The sequence below is a fragment of the Halyomorpha halys genome, unplaced genomic scaffold (assembly GCF_000696795.3).
Source record: "Halyomorpha halys isolate HHAL.00 unplaced genomic scaffold, Hhal_1.1 Scaffold258.1, whole genome shotgun sequence".
In the NCBI taxonomy this organism is placed as follows: domain Eukaryota; kingdom Metazoa; phylum Arthropoda; class Insecta; order Hemiptera; family Pentatomidae; genus Halyomorpha; species Halyomorpha halys.
In genome coordinates, this window is record NW_027108186.1 from 357,800 (window position 1) to 379,609 (window position 21,810).

The following is a 21,810-nucleotide window of genomic DNA, read 5'->3' on the forward strand; positions in this document are numbered from 1 at the left end:
TCATTAAAATAGTATATTTCTACTATTTGAGTTTTTTTTTACCGCACCCGGACCATATTCCTTTCAACTTTATAATCTGGTTATGAGTAATCTTCAATTAACTATAAACTTCTTCTGCTACAAAATAAAATCTTTATTATCTATCTATAAAGTCACAACGTTACATTAAACAATTCATAAAATATTTGTTAATGTATACAGACTGTCAGAGTTGGGCTAAAATGTAGCTATAGTTGAAACTTGTCATGGATGGGATATTTATTTATCAATGATTCATTCATGAAGAAGGGTCGTACCCATGTCGTACCAATTTTAGCTTTTAGTTTCAACTGTAGTTAATTTTTTCCGATCTCTACAGCCTATACATACCTATAAAACAAAATCGTTTTTTTATATTCTCTTCGTTAGTACAAACACACAACACTAAATATGAGTTACGTAAACAGCCAACAATCGTATTCTGTTATTTAAAATTTTTTTTTTAGTATTACTTACGAGTAAAAAAAAAAAAATAAAATAAAATAAAAAATAACAATTTAATCCTCTTACTTAACAGGTTTTTTTGACAGTGAGAGTTATTTCTTAAGTTTAATTATAGGTTCTCTGACTATATAACTCCCCCTGCCAGGTTACGGACAGTTTACAACACAACAAAAAAATTATTTTTATTTAATAATTTATTTATTGATATTTACAACTGTATACACATATATACAACAAGTAAATTTGCTGTAGGTGACATAGCGACATGATAAAAACATGTGGAGAATCTACCCACTGATAGAACTCCAATAACATATCTAGAGGAGAAGATCTCGAGGCCATCTTCATTTCAGACGCCTAGGAGGATTATTAGGTAATGAAGGAGAAGCCAGGTTAGAAACAAGTGGATTTGGGTGGTTGAGAAGTTTATTATGGAAGGAACGGTATCTGGTTCTGGCCAAATCGGCAACATATGGAATATTGAGGTCCTGATGGATGACTTGATTTGTGACAAAGTAAGGAGCAGTAAGGATTTTACGAAGGATATTGGACTGTAAGGATTGGATTCTGGAGGAATTTGATGGTTTAGTGGAGCCCCAAAGCTCAACTCCGTATGTCCAGATAGGCCTTATAATAGTCATGTAGATCAGTCTTTTGTAATGGATTGACAATTTAGACCGTTTGTCTAGTAAATGTTGCAATAGTCGGAATCTACGAGCAGTTTCTTGTCTTTTTAGTCTTGTATGAGGATTCCATGTCAGTCGTTTGTCGAGATGTAGTCCTAACAAAAAAATAAATTATAATAATAAGCTGTATATTACAGAATCAACAAAAAGCAATAACAACAAATCATACTTTACTGTCTACAACAAACCAAACTTTCATCTCTGAAAAAAGAAAAAAAAAACATTTTTACAATTTTTAAAAACAACAAACAAAACATTAATAAACATAATACTAAACATTACAACACTCCATGTTTCAATGGTGTAGTCATTTCAGGAAACTTCAGCTGTTTTAAGTGAACAGTCCGCCTTTTCTTCGGTCCCTGAATGCTCTCAATCTGACTATACCTTATTAACAAGATAACACTAATCCAATTTACATAAACAGTAAAAAAAGGTATCTTTATATATTTAATCTTTTTAAATAATAATAATAAATTAAGCAAGTTTACTTAACTAAATTTTAAATTGCTATAAAGTTCGTTTGTCATTGTGTGGTAATATTATTCAGTTCTTGTTCTATGTGAGAAACAATTTTTATAGTTGTTTAATCGTCAAATATATGGGCCTTGTCCAAAGCTATTCATTAGACAGCACAGAAACCTGTTTAAACTCGTAATAGTTGAATTAGCTTGATGAAAAATGAAAAACATAAAGATGAGTCTTCTCATCGCTGTAGACCTTTCATGATTGATGTTGGAGTACAAATAAAAAAAAAATACGATGGCAGAGGTTCTAGTGGGAAACGAGTAGAATTGAGTGGATATCGAGGAGAGCAGTAAATATAAGATTTGTGAATAGTTGTACCCAGGGACAGTGCTGTTGGTGGAGAGAGGAAAATCCGAAGGTGCAATGGGCTTACCCACCATTAGTTGGGTTCGATTTCCACTTGGCTTAATTAATATCTATTTTGTAATGACCTTGTGATATACATATAATAAGGCTTTACACTTATGACCTGGTCTGTACAGGGCTGCAACATCTTGGCGATCGTCTGAGGTTTATAAAAAAGACCAACCAACCTGATTAAGACCTAATGGTCTACACGTACATGTGTGGCGAAGAATTTCTGATTATGGGGCGTTTAATCTTATATTTATTTAAGTCTTGTATGATTCAATCGTGTACTACGAAGATGTAAGACTTTTATAACTCTGTTATTCCTTAATTAAATGGAACAGAAGTGTGGTGTTGTTCCAGTTCTGACAGAGCACAAGTACTAAACAAATAAACACCATCTGGCATCAAGATAAAGTAGTTTCCATTGATAACCTCATCTTTCTAGGTTGATGAAGGATCGCTGATGTATGATTATTTCACGAAGGGGTGGCAAAGAGATAAAACACTAAAATGTATCGATCATTGAGGCAAAAGCATGCGACTTGTCCTCCACGTGGTGTGCCACCCACGATAGTTATCTTTTACCAAAGGAGGAGGCACGATAGATGAGGTGACATAGGAATGTAGAGAAAAATGTCCTGATAGTATAGTCAACATTAGCAACACCATCGAGATTATTTGAACTGTTGAAGTACTCCAACGCCTAATGGAGTTCAGTATCAATAGGAATCTGTACTCCATCGTGAGTGGCTAGCTCAGTTCAGAAGAGTGAGTAGTGGCTAACTAAGAAGTAGAGAGAGGCTGAAGGCTATGATAAAGAGTTCTGATATCCGTTTCTGTGGAAACTGTTCTTTGACCAGTGGCTGAGAAAACTAAAACAGGATGAATATCAGGCAATAGCATACATTGACGATCTCGCATTCATAGTTGTGGCGAACAGCAGAGGCCAAGAGGTATGCTGAGAAGGTAGAGTGGAGTGACTGAAGAAAACTGATGATAGTGGCATCTAAGAAGAAGAAAAGCAGAAAAAATGAAGGACAAAGGGTATTGGTAAGCATGGGAAGAATGTTGATTCCCATTGTCCCTAACACGGCAGAATATGCCATGGTATCCTGCGCTACAATGGAGGGACGCATACCCTGGTTTTTACTTTAATTAATTATTTTTTAAACGGAGTAATTGTTTTGTCGACTGATGGAAGAGGAAAATTATCCTTACTCAGGTCGTGGCCAAAGCAATTCACTTAGAGGTTAGCCTACCTACCAAAGGAAAGAGGGGAATTCGGACGAAGAAGACGGCCGCAAGGACAACGGAGAAGTGGAGCAGTCGTTGTAAGAATCTGAGGCGAAGAAGGAATCGAGATACTCAGAGTACACACAAAAAAACTAAACAATGAGTTGTAGCCCCATAGAATATCGTATATCAATAAGATATTGTCCAAAATATCAACTCGTTGCTTAATAAATGAGTTATATTGGTAAGAATGGCATGCACAAACCTAGCTCACTACTCCACTGCGGCAGAAAACCGTATGGCCGAAAGGCCAGGAAAAAACTAGGCGGAATGTATTATTGAAAATTAATTTCATTCCATTGTCAAATCGAATAATATATGTATAAATCACTTTTCTAGTCACATGTTTTTAAAAAATATATAAGTAGATTTAATTTTACCAATCTCTATTATTGGTAATTTTTTTTTTTTACATGCTAAAGAGCTCCACCATCGTAGTTAATAGTTATAATACCAACAACAAATGTAGTAGCACAAGTAATATAAACTAAATAATGTTTTAATTCTCATGAAATTATCGAGATCTATTCTACTCGATTTTTTATTATTAAATTCTGTGTACTCCCCAAAATATTAGATTCCAATAATTTCATACCTTTTGTCAGTTCCATTATCGAAGACAACAAGAACAAGATTTACTTTTAAAGTTCATAATACCATGGCTGATTTAGTAAATTTGAACAAATTTCTTGGTTTATTAGACCCGTATTTCGTGAATTTTGGCCACTCGCCACGAATCGGAGGCTTGTACAAATAATCGGTAAACAAAGAGTGGGCCATCCACATGTCAGTGTTATTCAGAGAGGCAAGCATGGCGGACGTGTAAGTGGTTTCAGCCATTGCACTGGGATTATATTATTTTTATTACAAAAAAAAGGAAATTAAATATAAATAAATAAGATTAAATATATAACTTATTATAAAAATTAACTACAACCTCCAGCAGCTCTCAGTTGCAACTAGACAAAGAACATTGGTGGAGATGCTACACGAGCGCTCTCACGAACCCTTTTGATCTGTGTCCAAAAACCGACTCTCGACGGATCGGCAACGAGCTTAGGCCAACTCGTACAATCCACCCATCCACATGCTCGTGCATGTCCGAGTTCGCCTTGGCTTGGCCAACATGTAGAGGCCCCTTTACATACACTCCCTAAACGTTTGTACTTACAATTGAAATAATATGATATAAAAAAAAAAAATGAATTTCTAACACTACAACCCATAAAGGGCAGGAGTGCAGTGCTTTTTAAGGGAGTACTGTAACTAGACTAACGGTTGTTCAAGGAGGTGATTTGGTCAGAATCACGCTCGACTCCCAAATGCTTACCAAATCAAGGATATGTACCCACTTTATGAGGCTGCAGTGAAACAGAAAATAATTATCTGCCACAGCTGGATTCGAACTCGGTGTCAGGTATTTGGTTTTAGGGAATTAGTGCCTTACCACTGAGCTATCCATTCCCACCGAAATAATATAATACATTAAAAACCATTTATTTTTTTCTGTTATGATAGCCCAATGACAAATCGATACTGAAGTAAATTTTAAACTGTTCTCCGCGATTGTAACTGTCTGGAAAACCATAAAGAAGTTCAAAATAGCTGACGTTTTTGGTTACATCTAGCAGCTGTGACAGGATGAATCAGATTTCAGTTCAGTTTGTTACCGCTCTCACATGGCTAAATTTAATCGTATCGGTTTTGCTTTCTTTGTTTACATTTATCAAAATAGAATCAAGTTTTGGAGAGTGATATTAAATTGAATCTTTCGTTATGCATTCATTTTTTATCTATGCTGAACGAAAACAAATATTTCAAATGACTTAATAGAGTTTATAGACCGTGTAAATATAGAATTAAATTAATTTATTTGTTTCATAACTAAAATTTACAGAATACGTAATGTATCCTTGCATTCCAGGACTAAGTCTTTTTTTTTTTAGTTTTGATGTATCAAGCCACAGCTCTGATCTAACAGAAATTTTATAACTTGGGCTTATGAAATAATAATTTGACCCAACATGTTTACTTAATTAATTAATTATTTTTTCCAGGTAGGATGCTGGGCAGTGAACTAAGGAACTATCAATTTCCAGTGGGCAGTACCACAACATATTGTCCCGGAAACACCTCACAAATTCCTCCAAAGCTTTGCCACAAAAAGTAAGTTTTCCCATGAACCAACTGAACGTTAAAAAACTAATACAGTATAGGTTCTATTGTTATTATTTACTTTTTTTTAATGGCTCAAATCCACCATTGAGGACCTATAGAGCCCAGAGTGGGAATTTCGGGATTCATTTCTCGGGAAATTAATTCCGCCCCTAAATTAAGACTCATCTAGGTGGGATTCGAACCAAAACATTCTGAACCAAGCTCTCTAGGACCGCTCAAGTTTCATTGTTGACAACAATATGGTGGTATTTTCAAATTACAATCATATAAAATAATTATATAAATTATACAAGGAATACATAATTTATAAATCAAACCTCATCTCTCATATTGCTACATTTTTATTTCTAATTTGTCCATAATTTACTATTTCCAGATACTCCTAAGTTCAAGATTTTTTTTGTCTGCTGATTGACAAAATACTAATAAGTGTTTCTGTAATATTTTAAAACATTAATAACATTTTATTAACTTATTTTTCAGATCAATATCATCTATAGTATCGAGCCTGGGTATATGTGTCTTAGTTGTCGGATACACTGTCCTTGGAGCTCTCACTTTCATGGCATTGGAAGGGAAGGCGAACCTGCAACCTGACACTAAGAGTACCGAGCATGACACCCTCAGGTCCCAGACAGTGGAGAAGCTTTGGAGTATTACGGAAGATCTTAATATTCTGTACAAAGACAATTGGACTAGGTTGGCCGAACAGGAAGTACTCAAGTTCCAGAACTTACTGGTCGATAGGCATAAGCTCTTAGGAAACGGGCAAAGAAATTACAATTGGAGTTTCTCTTCGGCTTTCCTGTATTCTCTTACTTTGATAACAACAATAGGTTGGTAAATGTAATATATATTATATCATTTTATAATATATTTTACAATATCTTATATGCTTATAAAGTATTCCCAAAATAAATCTACCTGATTTATCGATAAATGATAACTCAGTTTGATGAATATGATTTAATAATATAGCAAAGATAGTAATTGCTCGTAAACTGGTTTTTCCCTGGTTCCGGCTTTTACAAATTATATACCCCTCTGCAATGCAGACTATTATAATGTTTATTAAATTGAATTTTTTTCGGTAAAAGATTATTCTTTTCAAATTCACTAATATTTAAGAAATATTTTAACACACTTTTTATCCTAATATTGCCTTTTGCTTTAGGGTAACCATAGTATAAGAGGTTTTTCTAGGTTTTATTAGTAATGAAGACGGGTTTCGCTCCAAAATTAAACTGTGTATAAACTCTAATTTTTAAAAAAAATTAGAATCAATACCTTATTGTTCCAAAAACTGTAAATTATAAAAAAGTTTAACACAATTCATAATCAAAATATTATTTTTTTTTTATGAAGTTGGATAAAAAAAAAAAAAAAAAAAAAAAGATATCGAATTCCAGGCTGTACATACTTCTAAGAATTTTCAGAATAATAATAGTTAAATAACATTAACATAATAACATTAACATAATAACATTTATTAACTCATCGACGAATTTTCTTACGTTCAATTGGATCCCAAAGTGACTTAAATCCCAAAGTTAAGAATAAATGAGTGAGACTACTAAACCAAAATATATATGTATGCGAGAGTGGTTAGCTTATTGGTAAGATACTAATAATTCCAAGGAGCCGGTTCGAATCCGGTTGTGGAAGATAACTATTTACTGTTTCACTATAGCTGTGAGTCAGCCCTATTGATTCTGGAGCTACTCAGCCTTAAAAAGTAGGTACCTTTAATTGAGTGAAAATCTGACGGTCGAGTGTAGAGATTCTCACTAAACCACCTCCTTGCCCGACCGTTGCTCTAGTAACAGTACTGCATTTTTAACCCTTATGGGTTGTAGCGGTAAATATTTAATTTTAAATTTTAATATGTATTTATAGGATGTCCACTATACAACGTAACTATGTTAACGTAAAACCTAAAAATTTTTAAATATAAATTTTGATTTTTGGAAATTGATAACATTGGTATTATTATTACCTTCTCTAGTTCTGCCCTAGTATACCTAATTTTTTGGAATATCTAATGGAATGAGGTAAAAGCAAACAGTTTTAATCCTACTATTAAATCGCCGAAATTAACGCATACACGGCGCAGGAAATTAAAATAAAACTTATGAAACAAAATCGTTTTAGAATTCAATTTCTGATAAGAATTCGTCATCTTAATTAGAGTTCCTTCAACTGGCTGATGGCTATCATGGTGATGAAGAAATGCCTCTATTACGATGACAAAATTTAATTCAGAAACGATTTTGTTATTTGGGTTTTTTCGATTTTTCGCATCGATTTCTACACGTAAATAAAAAAAAAAAATCTAAAAACATTTTAATGATGAAAAGATAGTTCACCGTGGATAATATATATGAGGGGAAGATAGTTGGGGGTGTTATCCAAGAGAACAACACAAATAAGTTTAAAAAAAACTTATTTATTTGTGCCAACGTTTCGGCGATAATTTCTAGCCTTCATCAAGGCTAAGAAAAAAAAACAAGATAACAAGCAGTGAATAAGGATATATAGAATGATTAAGGTGGGAATAAGGAGCAGCGGGAAATAAAACGTGTATATAAGTAATTAAATATGTGAGTAAAATAACATAATTAAAGATACCAATAATTATATATATATAATTTATTTATTTAATACTAGATCGGCCTGGTGGGCCTTACACTCTTAATGTAAGAGGTACATTTTTTTTTTAGCAATTGATTATGGGGGAGGGGGGATATAGTCCTATATAATCACACCCCTAACTATATACAATGTTATAAATAAGACAAAAAATTAAGATAAAATAAATAGATTAAAATAATGATTCTTAATAAAAGATAGTATTTTTTTTTTCATTTATTTTATTCTTATGTTATTTTATTTTAGTATGAATGTAATCAGTTTTCACTATTACTTATTTCCCAACAATGTTGTGGCAGATTGTAATATTTGTCAATAAATAATTAAAATATACAAGTAGAGTTAAAAACAAAAACAATGATATTTATGGATTTAAAAAGATATTGATAAATAATTGACTTCTAATGGGGAAAAAAAGATGAAGAAAAAAAAAAGAATTTAAGATAAAATAAAATTTTAAAGTGACGATAACAGAACTGATAAATATAGAATTTATAACAGGATGTCTTGCAGCAGCCTGGGCTTTAGTCGTCGGTTTGAAGTTGAGTTCCCAAGTCACTGCTCCTATAACTTCCGGTAACTTCATGAACCATTTTTTGATGCAATCCTCTATTGTCTCTATTTTTAGTTCCCGATGAAATCGACTGTTTATATATATATTTTTGTTTTTTTTTGCTTAGATATTACATAAGTTACATATATTTTCTTTCCATAACTTTAATTTTTAAATTATTATTTTTAAATTAAATTATTCATATTTCGTTGTTTCTTTGTATTATATAACATTATGTTTTTATTTCGTTAATTATGCTATTTTACTCACATATTTAAAAACATTTATATATGTTCTATTACCCACTCCTTTCATTACGTAGAATTATTTACTTTAATCATTCTATATATCCTTTATTTACTGGTTGTTATATTGTTTTTTTGTTTTTAGCCCTGATAGCTAGAATTTCTGGTCGAAACGTCGGCATTCACTGAAAAGATGTAATTATGCAACAGCAATGAACCATTAAAGATAAAAATAAATAATTAATTAAATTTTAAAAAAATAAATAAATACAACATTTCGTTATTAGTTCACTCAGAAAGTAAGGTTTGTTAAAGTGAATTTTTATCTACTTCAGGATGGTGTAATTGGTTACTCAATTACCTCGAATAGGTTTTAAGTGATAGCTTCCTATTCAGGAGAAAACGTGACTTGCTCAAAAACAACAAACAATTTTCTCCTATCTGTTCAGAATTAAACAATGGTCTTTATGAACTTTTTTTTTTAAAGTTCTTTAATCATAGGTCTAAAATTACCTCTTGAATATATATTTATTTCATACAGTTTCGTGGAAAATATTTCGATCTGTTAGTAGGTGAGAGGATATATACAGTGTTATAAAAAATAAAAAGCTTAAACTTTTTTTTAATTAATAACTATTTTTGTCATTCTTAATGTGTATGGAGCAGGTGCTTTTTAGAATTTCAAGAATGGAAAATACGTACCATAATATAATAACGTACTAAAAAAAAAAATAAATGGATATTTTCTTGTACGAGGAGAAGATGGTTGGGGGTGCGGTCAAAGTGAAACACAAATAAGTTGGTGTAACCTATTTTATTGTGCCAACGTTTCGGCTAGAGTTTCTAGCCTTCTTCAGGCAATAAAATAGGTTACACCAATAAAATAGGTTACACCAACTTATTTGTGTTTCACTTTGACCGCACCCCCAACCATCTTCTCCTCGTACGTCATCCACGGTCAACTATCTCTCATAATTATGGATATTTCCTTGATTCGTTAGAAAAAAATTTTTGGATGAGAATACCACAACCTTATTTATTTTTTATGGGTTATTGGTACAAAAAAGGTTTCTTCAAAAACTAGGAGAAACATGTAGGATCCTTTCATTGTTAGTAAAACCTATTCATTTAATTCGTTATAAATAGACCAATAAAAGACACGATTTCTTAAAGAATTTAAAATGGACCTGAATATTCGTTAATTGTTCTAAATTAAATTTAGTGCTTTTCAGACATTTAATTCTTGAAATTGTGATTGTAAAGGCAGAGATTCAATAAATTATAATTAAATTAATTTAAATCGTGCTAATAATTTCGTTTTCCTTTTATTTCATTTATTGGATTATTCCGTAAGATTATGATGAGTCAAAGGATTTATTATCTATTTTTTTTTATTATTATTACTTTTTTGATAAAGTAATTTTTTTCTGTATTTGATGTTTCAGATTTTCGTTCATACTTGTAAATATGTATATTAGCAGAAATTGTACCTGTTCATTTATTATTTTTATTTTAATTGTATTTGATTTTTTATAATTTTTTGTTGTTGATTGTTGCTTAAAGGCGTTAAACCCTCTGGTCATCAACGCCTATGGCATGGTAAAAGTAAAAAAAATGATAAAAAAAAATCAATAAATAATAAAAAAAAATACCAAAATATTATAATTTTTTTAAATTTAATTACCATCAAAAGTTGGTCACTTTATATTTTATGATATGACATATGGTTTTATTTTATTTGTTCTAATTTTATTTTATATATTCTGTTAATTATTGTTATTCATTTTTATCTTTTCAAATTCATTATTTTCTGTTCAGATGTTTTATAATTTCATTATTATTTTGTATTTTACTCTAATTTTGACGCCTGTAATATTATTCTAAAGGGATCAATCCCAGAATAAGTAAGGAATATTTTTAATAATAAATGTAGCTTACTATTAATTTATGTAAAAATTATTCTCACTGAACTGGTGTTTTCAATATAATTTTATAATTATAATTAGTGTATTTGTACATTTAAGTACAGGCTGGATTATTAATCTTTTGTATACATTTCTCTTTGCAGGTTATGGAAGCATCACCCCAAGAACTGCCTGGGGAAGGTTGATTACTATTGCCTATGCACTTATAGGTATTCCTTTAATGTTAGTTTATTTGTCAACGGTCGGTGATACGTTAGCTCAACATTTTCGTCAATTTTATTATAAACTGTCTCAATCGAAAAACGGAAAAACCAAAAGTAAATTAAACAAAAATGAATCTTCAGCTTTGCAATCTAAAGCACCATTGGAAAATCACATAACTAAAAAACAGCGTGAAATGGGATTCGAAAATCCTCCAAGAAAGCGAGTACCAATATTTCTGACGATCCTCATCGTGATTATATATATAATAGGAGGAGCTTTCATATTCAATAAATTAGAAAATTGGACGTTCATCGAAGGATCTTATTTTTGCTTTACAAGTTTGGGAACAATCGGGTTCGGAGAACTGATCCCTGGAGCTGCTAGTGGGACGAATGGAATATCAGTATTTGTGTCTTCGGCGTTTATCCTTATAGGAATGGCAATTGTTGCAATGTGCTTCAATTTGATCCAGGACGAGACAGTGATCATTGCAAAAAGGATGTCACTATGGTGGCATAAAACAGGGAAGCTAGAAGAAGAGGAAATGTCAATAACAGTCAAAACTTCTTGACACAACGACCCATCGCCAGGTTGCGACTTGACCCTCAAGAAGCTCCCGCCAGAGCTGAAGCACTACAGCTTGCCGAGGCGGAAGGAACCACTCCGATACCCGAACCACTTCACCAGGGCAACGCCAGTCCGCAACTCCACTGGACCTGGACCGAGAACACAAGAACCTCTCATTGAATACTTCGTACCTCGCAGCGTGAGTGAATTCAATCTGTCAGTTCTAGTCGATCCCATTCCGCCTCTGCCCCCTTCAGCGCTCAGATCGTCCGTCAGCAAATCACGTGACAAAATGGTCACATTTGAAGATGATCAAGTATCGGCTCCTAAAAAAGAAGTGACACTGGAAGATATATTTATGTGACGGAAATTTGGACAATGAAGTTTCATTCAATGACCGAGATAGTGTAGTGCATAAAGACTGAATTTATTTTGTAAAATCAAAATGTTGATTTCGAACGGTGTTATTATTCACTATTGTTATTGATTTCGTCAAAACATTAATATAAGAATGTACTCGGGAGTAATTACTAAAACACATTCACTCAAGCGAATGTTAATTTCATCTGATAAGATTTAATGATCTTTTCTGATATGAAACGATCAGTTATTGTTGATGGAAATGATTCTTTCAGGCAATTTGATGCCAAGTTAGAATTGTTAAAATATTTCATTGTGTTAAACTTTTTGAAATGATCTAGTCTTACGAATATAGATTTGAAAAATATAAAAACGTACTGATGTGATACGTAGAATAAGTAATGTCGCAATATTATTAAATGAAGAAAAATATAAAAAGTACCTGTACCATAAATTAAATTTTAAAATAGTTACATTTCTAGTAATGAAATTGATAGAATTTCAAGATTTTAATTGTTCCAAATATGATGTAATGTACCTACAACAATTGCAATTTTTAAAGATTTAAGGCTGTTATGAAATACAAGATTTTGTGTTTTTATGTGATGTCATTATTTATTATCTTTTTCTTAATATGGTATGTATATATATTTTATAAATGATTTATTTTAAGGTACATGGTATACATATTTATGGTATGTACCTACCAATAAATGATCCTTTCTAAGGGTTACTTTGAAAGGAAAAAAATAATATACTAATGAATATGTATGTATATATATCGTTCTATGTTAAATCTGACACTCTTCCTATCTTAAACTGTCCTAAATTTCTCCCTGTCCAAGACTAGGGTTATTCCAAGTTTCAAAGAAAGGTCCAGGATTTTTCACTTTCGACACAATCCAGTCTTTTCCTAAATCCTTCTTTCCAGTGGAGTAAAAGACAAAAAAAAACAATCTGAACGGTCAGGAATCACTTCATGCGATGATCAACTAGGAAGTTTTGAGTCCTCGGTTAAGAATTTCAAATTAGATTACGGAAATAGAAAAAAAAAAATCTGTGATCATATGGTCCATTTGGGATTTGCTGCCTTGAGATTTTCTAAGCCTTTACATCCTAAAGAAACATCTGTAAAATTAAAAAAAATAATGTCGAATATAAAACACTTTCTTGAAAATATTTCATCTCACTGCTCAGAGGTTTGCAGGTACCCAAGGATTCAGCGAGTCCAGATACTTTCCAGTCTTTGTTGAAAACATTAATAAACTAAAAAAAAATTAACTTCTTAAATTTCTTTATCTTTACCGTGTTTCACTACCTAAAGCTGCATGAGGGTTGATTCTAATGAAATTTGTCCAATCAGAAAATATTTAAGTAATGAATCACTTCCTAGGTCCGCTGCATTGGATAGTGGAAAATTCCGAAATATTTTTAAAAATCGAAATCTGATAGCTTTTTTATGAAACCTCAATTATATTGTTAGGTTACACTTAAATTTGGAAAGAGAAAGGATGTCCGATTTAGTAAAGAATGATATATATCTTTGCACGTATGTTAAAATGTTATAAATAACTTTTACAAAAAAAAAAGTTCCCACAGTCAGAAGTCTCTTTCATTGGTGTTATTATGGTTCTAAAAATTTTCTTTTAGTTTATGAGGAAACAACGGTGGAAATTTGAAAATGCAAATAAATCAATATTTAGCAACGCATGTTAGTATTTTTTTTGTATAATTTCCAATCTTGAAGTAACGTGAAAGTAATTTTTGTTTGCCATTGAACCACAGATATGTAAAAAGAAAGAAATCAATAATAATTTTACTCACACATTAGATAAAACTAGAATAGATAAAAATGCAATAAAAATTTTAACGCAATAGCGCGTCCAATACAAAACTAATATCTGAGAGACATGATATATAGTTTATGCATATCTTTGCATTGTATTTCAAAATGTTTAATGTTCAACAATGTAGCTGTCGGTGGGTCCAAATGAGTTTCAGTATGGTGTTGTAGATAAATAGTTTGTTGTCAATTGAAATACGGCATGACCTCTTCAGTAGCCAATATAACTGGCCAAATAGCCGCTTAAGTTCTTGTCTCTTAAGTTTGGTATCTGGGTCCCACGTGAGTATTTCGTCCAGAACGAAGCCGAGATACCGAACAGTATCTAAAAAGAGGGACTTGGTATCGTCAGCGACTGTTTGCTCAATGAGATCAGCAGTGAAGAGGGTGTATAAGATAGGACCGTAGACGACGCCTTGTAGAACACCGGCATAAACTGGGATGGATCCAGCTTTGCTCGGAATAGTAATGTGACATATGAGAACGCCTAGGAATACCGAAAATGAATCTTATAAAGCAGTTCATTAATCTTTTTAGTCTCGTTTCTTGTTAAAAGGATAGTCCTCAGTACACCAGGCATCCGTAGTCGAAATGTGGGAGAATAAGAGAAGATAGAAGGTGACGGGTACTTCAAGAGTAATCTCGGGATCCTAGGAGCTGTTTAAGGATTGAGGTGGTTTTTCAAGTAACTTGGGAAATATGGTTATTCCGTGTTAAGTGCTGATCAAAGGTGACTCCTAGGTTTTTTATGATGTTTGGAAATTGGATAGGTACGTTATTGAGGAATAATAATGGATAGTAAGGAAGGGTTTTGAGCCGATGAGAATGGCCTTGTATTTTGCTGGATTCAAGCTCAATTTATTTTCGGAATAACAACGGTGTATATTGTCAATGTGTTCCAGGAGCTTACGGGATGCCTCGATTATGTCAGAAAGATGAAAAGGTATGTATATTTCTAGGTTGTGAGTGGTGGATATTGTTAGGTAAGTCATTTATATGCATATGGAGAATAGGAGGAACGCCATGAAAAAGAAGTAGTGATGATGAGGGGGGCTTATTAGGAACAATTATGGTTAGGGAGCGGAGAGACAGAAAGGAGTGAAACCAGTTCAAGGAACTATTGGACAGGGAATTATGTAGTTGAGAGGAGAATTCTATGATCAACAGTCTTTTGAAAAGACAAATAGGACAAGGATTGTGATTTACTGTACAAGTGTAAAAACCTCACTACTGTCTCCTAGTCTATACTGCAACTACTAATAGCCGCCAGAACCGCTACGGACCGAGACGAAGCAGGATACCAGCTACAAAGTGAACTGTGCTCATCAGACAAACGTAAGAAATAAATATGCAAATGTAATTACCATGCCCATATATTGTAATATTTATAAATGTATTATTTGATTCAATAAAGATAACAATAGAAATTTCTGATCCACTAAAACCTAACCTCTTAAACGCAGCCTCTGTCGGGGTAAGCTTAGCCTTAAGTGGTTCACCAGCCTGATATCCACTTTACAGAAGGCCCTCGACAAGGCGTATTCAATAATATGTAAGAAAGGAACGGCCGTACCAGAGGATGAGCCCTGGACACTGACGCAGGTAGAGGAGGTCTAGGTAAGAGAGAGTTTGAGGTAGAGTAGCAGTTCTAGTTGCCGAGATGAAGCGGACGGACTAGTAAGCTGATAAGGCTAGGTGCAGCTCTAGTTGCTGGAGAGAAGGAGAGGAGATAGGCCATCATCTTGGGTATGCGTACAAAGAAACTACTCTTGTGAGAATCGATTGGCAATGAACTTCTCTATCTCAAGTTGAGTGTACGTACGCCACCAGTGCTATGACTAGGCGTGGGTAAGGCTGTGGATCATAGATCGAAGAGGGGATTTAGAGCCCTTTATTTATATGCCTAGTCCATGTGGCTGTGACCGAGAAGCGGTCGGTGCATGTCTGGTTGAGATAGTTTCGTGCATTGTTTTGGTATCGTTTATTAATCATTTTATCGACATCGTTAAGTTTTATGTTACAGAAATTATTAATATATAAAAATAACAATATGTTTTTACAAAATGAAGTAATATGTAAATTTGAGAGCTTCGGTGGTGATGCTCGAGATGTTGCGCTCAGGCTGGTTGCAGAGGCACTCAGAGCTCGCTGCCTGCTACACCTCTTTTGATGGCGTTTTTAAGCCCAGATGTGCGACTAATACAAATTGGACATGTCAAAGTGTGAGTAGACCCATCAGGGATACTCCTTCTTAGGAGGAGTGATTAAAGTAAGTATTGATTTCTGCAAAATAAAAAGTTATAAAATACCTCATTGGATTGCAATCTCTATGTGCCACGTGATAGCTAAGGAAGAGGTAATTGCGACTACTAAAAACCATCATTCCCTTCTGACATCTACCATTTACGTAGTAGGAAACCTCAGCGTAATCTATCGCGAATAAAAGAATTGAGAAATTTGTGTTTGGATAAGTATTCCGCGACTGCTTGTAGAACTCACCAAGAATTATCTATAAATTGCTATATTTTATATATCAGATAATATCTATTAGATACGCTGGGAAATTCAATTCCAAATAGAAAATATGAATTAAGAGCGAGTCTCTGTACTCTAAACAAAAAGTTTTATTATTTTGTCTAGAATCCATATGTACATAGTACAAATATGTTTTATTTAAATATAAGATTAACTTTATCAATATAAATTAGTTGTTATAGTTCAGAGCTATTGAAGAACTGGATGCACCCCGACGAACTTAAGAGTTTCCCGAGAGTTGCAACGGATTGGAAAAGGAGAATAAAACATTTAAATGATCTTAAACAGGCAGAATCCTTCAAAAACTTGAATGATTTGTTTACTTCATCACCTGGTTTAGTAGTTTTTTAATTAATTAATTAAGAGGGTCCGCGCATGCCACCGACACTATTATAATTAATTCATATTGATCAAGAGCCCGCGGTTTGATATCATATTGTCAGAAACACTCAGAATTTGGACACAACAAAAAAGTTCAAAGCTCTATTTTGTGTACTGTATGATCTCAGAAAGTTCCATGTGGCTTCCTGAGATCATATAGAATGAACAAAAGGTCTTTTGAAGAAATTGGAGAATTTTTTTAAATGGCTCACTATTTCAAAATATTGTCCTAGAAAATTATGCTTTGTCTGAGAATCACTCAAATGTCAAATGAAAACATAGTTGAGTTAAAAAGAAAACAACATTTTAATCTCATATTTAAATTAAACATATTTGTACTGTGTTCATGTGGATTTTGGAAAAAATAATAAAACTTTTTGTTTTGAGTGTAGTGACTCGGACTTTATTCATATTTTCTATTTGGAATTGAATAATTGAATTTCCCAGCGTATCTGATAGGTATTATCTGATACCTAAGAGATAACCATTAATAGATAATTAGGTGTCAGATGTACAAGCAGCCGCGGAATACTTATCTGAACAGAAATGTCCTTAGTTTTTTCATTCAATATTAATAACAATGAGGTTTCCTATTAAAGTAGATAGTTGTGAATGGTGGTTATTGTGAATGGAGTCGCGATTGCTTCCTCCGTAACAACCACGTGGCACAAATAGATCGCAATCCAAAGAGGTATTTCATAACTTTACATTTGGCAGAAGATTACTTATTGTATTCCAGTTATTTTATTTCGCAGAAAGCATTCTTTTTTATTTTATTTTTAAAGATGAGGTATTTTAATGAGGAAGCCTTTTCTTTCTTTTTAATGTTTATTTTATTTATATTTTTTTTTTTCGTAACATTCGGTGTAAATTTTAATAACATTTCTATTGGAAGATTAATACTTGACCGTACGTAATAAATTTTAGTAAGATAGTTCGGTTGGCGGTCAATAATGGTACAAAATAGTAAAAAAAACAAAAAGAAAACTAGTTATTGTTAAACAACGTTTTTGCCATATTTTACAACAAAAACCAACGTTGAGTTAAAAAAACATTGTCACTTTTTGTTATATTTTACAATGTGTGTATCTTGTTCTCAATTAGCCTTGATGGAGCCCTACAAAGTGGGGCGAAACGTTGGTTACCAATAATTAGTTTCTTTTACTATTTTGTATTGACCTCCCGGGCTTTCTTACTACAATCAATACGGAAACGGAATCCCTCTCCTGACAAGATACAAAAGTCAGCTATACTCTTACCATAGTGCTAGATCTACACGTGTATATCCAAGATTTGTTTATTCCATATTTAAATTCGTTATTTTTTTTAATAAATTAGTTAATTTCCAATTAATAGCAATGCACTCATTTAAATTTAAAACGGTGAAAGGAATATGGAAAACTCAAATAGTAGAAATATACTATTTTAATGAGCCAACGTTTCGCCCCACGTTGCAGGGCTTCTTCAGGGCTATTTTGACGGCAGTCAAAACTAAAAAAAAAAAATCAATTTCTTTTTTTTTTTTAGTTTTGACTGCCGTCAAAATAGCCCTGAAGAAGCCCTGCAACGTGGGGCGAAACGTTGGCTCATTAAAATAGTATATTTCTATTTGAGTTTTTCTTGACCGCACCCGGACCATATTCCTTTCATCTTTACACACGGTCAATCAATAATCTTCCAGTGTTTCCCGTTAAATTTAAAACTTTTCACAAAGTTTTCAAAATGGCCTATCATGACTTAAGTGAGGAATTCCCACATAACTAACTTAGTTCTGATATGTTGAACAGGTAGCAAACGACTTCTCAATTTCCTAGAAAGTCCTGGTCAATGCCTTATGTAGCTAACAATTAAAAGTCTTTTTTTTTTTTTTTTTACTTCTTTCATTAGTTGAGTATAATTTTATTTTCAAAATTATATATTATATAATCTTTAACTTTTAATAAGTTTGAGTTCTATCACATATGTAAATCGTGAAGGTCTATTAGCTTTAGTAGTTGATGTATTATAAATACAGGATACAAATTATTTGTTATTATCATATTCATTTAATTAGGTTGTAGCTCTGTGGCCTACTACAACTTCACAATTAAAAATTACAAAATGCTCAAATCATATAATAAATGATTATGTAACTGTTACTTAACTATATAATGCATTCAAATTAAAAAAAAATACTTGTCAACAAAGAAATTATTTATAAATGGTAAATAATTAATAACTTAAAATTACAAAAAGCTATCTTACGTTTAATTTTTCTTTCTACAACCAATTTTGGAGACAATACAACAATAATACCTTCTTTTTATTTCAACAATACTTTTAAATAGGTTAAAAATGATCTTATTCTATATAGCATGTTTCTTTATTATCTGTCCAATTTATGTCCATAATAGCAGTTAATATTTTTAATGTTTTATTCAAATATAGGTGTAAAATATCACTACAACTATATATAATCCTGGAATCCCTTATACAAGACATAAGGCTGCCATGAAGTTCCACCATCCTTTTCGGTCTTTTGTAAGTTCTTTAATGTTGGACTACGTTTGATTTACTTTTCCCATTTCTTTTTTCCATTTGTTTCTCTAGTTCGTCCGTCCCGCATTCCCTAGCATTATGAGCTCCATTCTAGGCTCTGTAGAGCTATATCAGCTATTTTCTAAGGGTGTGCTCTAACTATCTCCATTTTCGAAGTTTTAGAAGCTTGTAGATTGGTTCTTGCTTAGTTAACTTGCAAAGCTCGAAAAATAGTTTCTGGCCACCACAGTCTCAATATATTTCTGAGACTTCTATTTATGAAGATTGAGAGCTCTAATGTCACTTGTTAACTAATTTCTTAAGTCTCGCACGCTTACAAAAGCACAGATTAAACATTGCCGGATCTTTTGCGATCTCCACATTGGCCAGAGCTGTGAGAATCCTTGCTTTTGGACTTCATGAGATCCAGCTATCCACGTCTTCATCGGCTCATATATACATAAATGGAAAAAGGACCGTCCGTAGCCAAGCAAATTACAGTGCCAACCTTGGCTGTCTTGTGACAGCAGCAGCGCCGGTACGAATCCGGCCTAGTATGAGATCGATTTTTATTTCTGTGGCGGTCCAACAAATTGAAAACTTTAACTTCCACCATGGTTATAATAGGGTGATAACCTGTAGATAACCCTTCCTCCCCGCATGTCAGAAATGACTAAAAAGGGGATCATACAAATTTTAAAAAATCTATATGGAAAAGAAATTGGACATTTAAAATTATGATAACTTATTATTGTATTTTCATTTTTTTTTTTTTTTACATCACTATTTATTTATTTGATGGCTAATTTCCACCAACAGGCAAGATGCCCAATTACGGGTGGTAAATAATTATGAAGAGATACACTTTTTTTTTTTACAAAATTTTAAGAAAGATAAAAAATAAATTTAAGTAATTTTACTAAATAAAAAAAAAGTTTATATGAATAAAATTAAAATAAAGCATTTGTACAAAAAAAAATTAAATATTATTGTTATAAAATATAAATATAAACTAATCTTACAACAAGAAAAATATTCAAGAATAAAATTTTAAAAAATAACAGCACACATCAGACTTGTTCAAATGCTCGTTAAGTAAAGGAAGCAACAAGTATTCACACGCTTGTGACTTTTGTGAGTTATAACATTCGATATACTATTTCTATTATAAAAAGGAACATGATAAAGATAGGCGAAATGAAAGGAAACGGAAATACTAGCAATATAGGTTGAAGATGATTAAAACTCATATAAATAGCTCTACATAAACTATAAATTCAACCTTTGTCTTTGAATTTTTATCAGAAACTTTTTAATTTAATTATCTAGACATATAATGTCTTCATAAATACATATGTGTGATATGTTAAATAAAAAATAAACAGCTGAAGTTAATAAACAATATTTGAAACAATACCTTTGCATCGAATCGATAGAATGTTAAAATATACTGTCTCGAACAAGTTAATTATTGAACCCGAAGGTTTTGGAAATTCTATAATTAATCAAAGCACGAAGGGCACAAATATTTATCTTTGGGCAGTTCTAAAATAACGCTAATTGAAGAAAAACGTGTGAATGCTGCACAAGTGCTCTTGGGCTTGTATCTAAAAACTGACACTCAATAGATCGGCTACAAAGGCATGCCAATTGGTACCAGCCAATCCAATTAACCATCCACACGCTCGCGCATTCTTGAATTTTCTATAATTTGGCAAATATGTAGCAGTAAGTTTTATCCAATAGACGAACACCAAACACAGAAATTGAGCATAATAGACCAACAATATTATGTCTATAACTCCAGACTGATGACTTTTTGAGCCAGAACACATTTAGCTTTTAAGACATTACTAATACTAATAATGTTATAATTTTATAATACTATTCAAAAAAGAAGAAGTTCGGGTTGTATTGTAATGAGTGAATGTCAAATAAAATGTTTTTTAAGCAACCCTTCGAATTTATTGATAATTTTTTTCTTTAGTTGTGGTCGCACCAATGTTTTATACTGATATTTAGAATATAATTTCATGGCCGTTAAATTATTATAATTTAAAACTGGTTAATACACAAAATACACATATCTTTTGGTTATTTAAGATAAATGTATTTTCATTATGTTGTTACGCTCTTCTTTTTAATTATTACATTCCATAATCTGTCCATCCTTTCTTTTTTATTATTTTTCTCCTTAACTGTATTTGATATCTCTTTTAAATACACTGTTTGCTGGTTTTGGTTTTGCTCTGAAAGAGAAACATACATGGTGTGCATCAGTATGAGCCACCCCCCCCCTTTCTTACTCACTCCACAATAGTCCTGTAGAACACTCTTATTTACTTTTGTGATAAAGATGTTCCATCATCAAAAATCATCAAGATGATCCATACCGTTTTTTCAATTATGTAAACTCATTTTTAATATTACTTCTAAAACGTAGTTAGAATAATGTCTGTTAAGCGGTTTTCTATAAAAAGTAAAAATTCGGGAATCATCTTAAAATGATGTA

The 21,810-nt window shown here is 32.3% G+C and overlaps 1 protein-coding gene across 4 annotated transcripts in view; it reads left to right on the forward strand.

Annotated features, from left to right (window-relative positions):
* The window catches only part of LOC106680394 (TWiK family of potassium channels protein 18), a 39,672-nt gene extending 26,660 nt beyond the window's left edge, over positions 1-13,012 (forward strand). For 3 of the 4 annotated variants that reach the window (XM_014420087.2, XM_024358494.2, XM_067046574.1), the window contains 3 exons: positions 5,399-5,507; positions 6,003-6,355; positions 11,035-13,012. In XM_014420087.2, the coding sequence (XP_014275573.1) occupies positions 5,399-5,507; positions 6,003-6,355; positions 11,035-11,666 (1,094 nt within the window). In that variant the 3' untranslated portion in view covers positions 11,667-13,012. The remainder of the gene's footprint in view (positions 1-5,398; positions 5,508-6,002; positions 6,356-11,034) is intronic. The other variant, XM_014420091.3, reaches the window with a different exon arrangement.
* Positions 13,013-21,810: the final 8,798 nt, after the last annotated feature.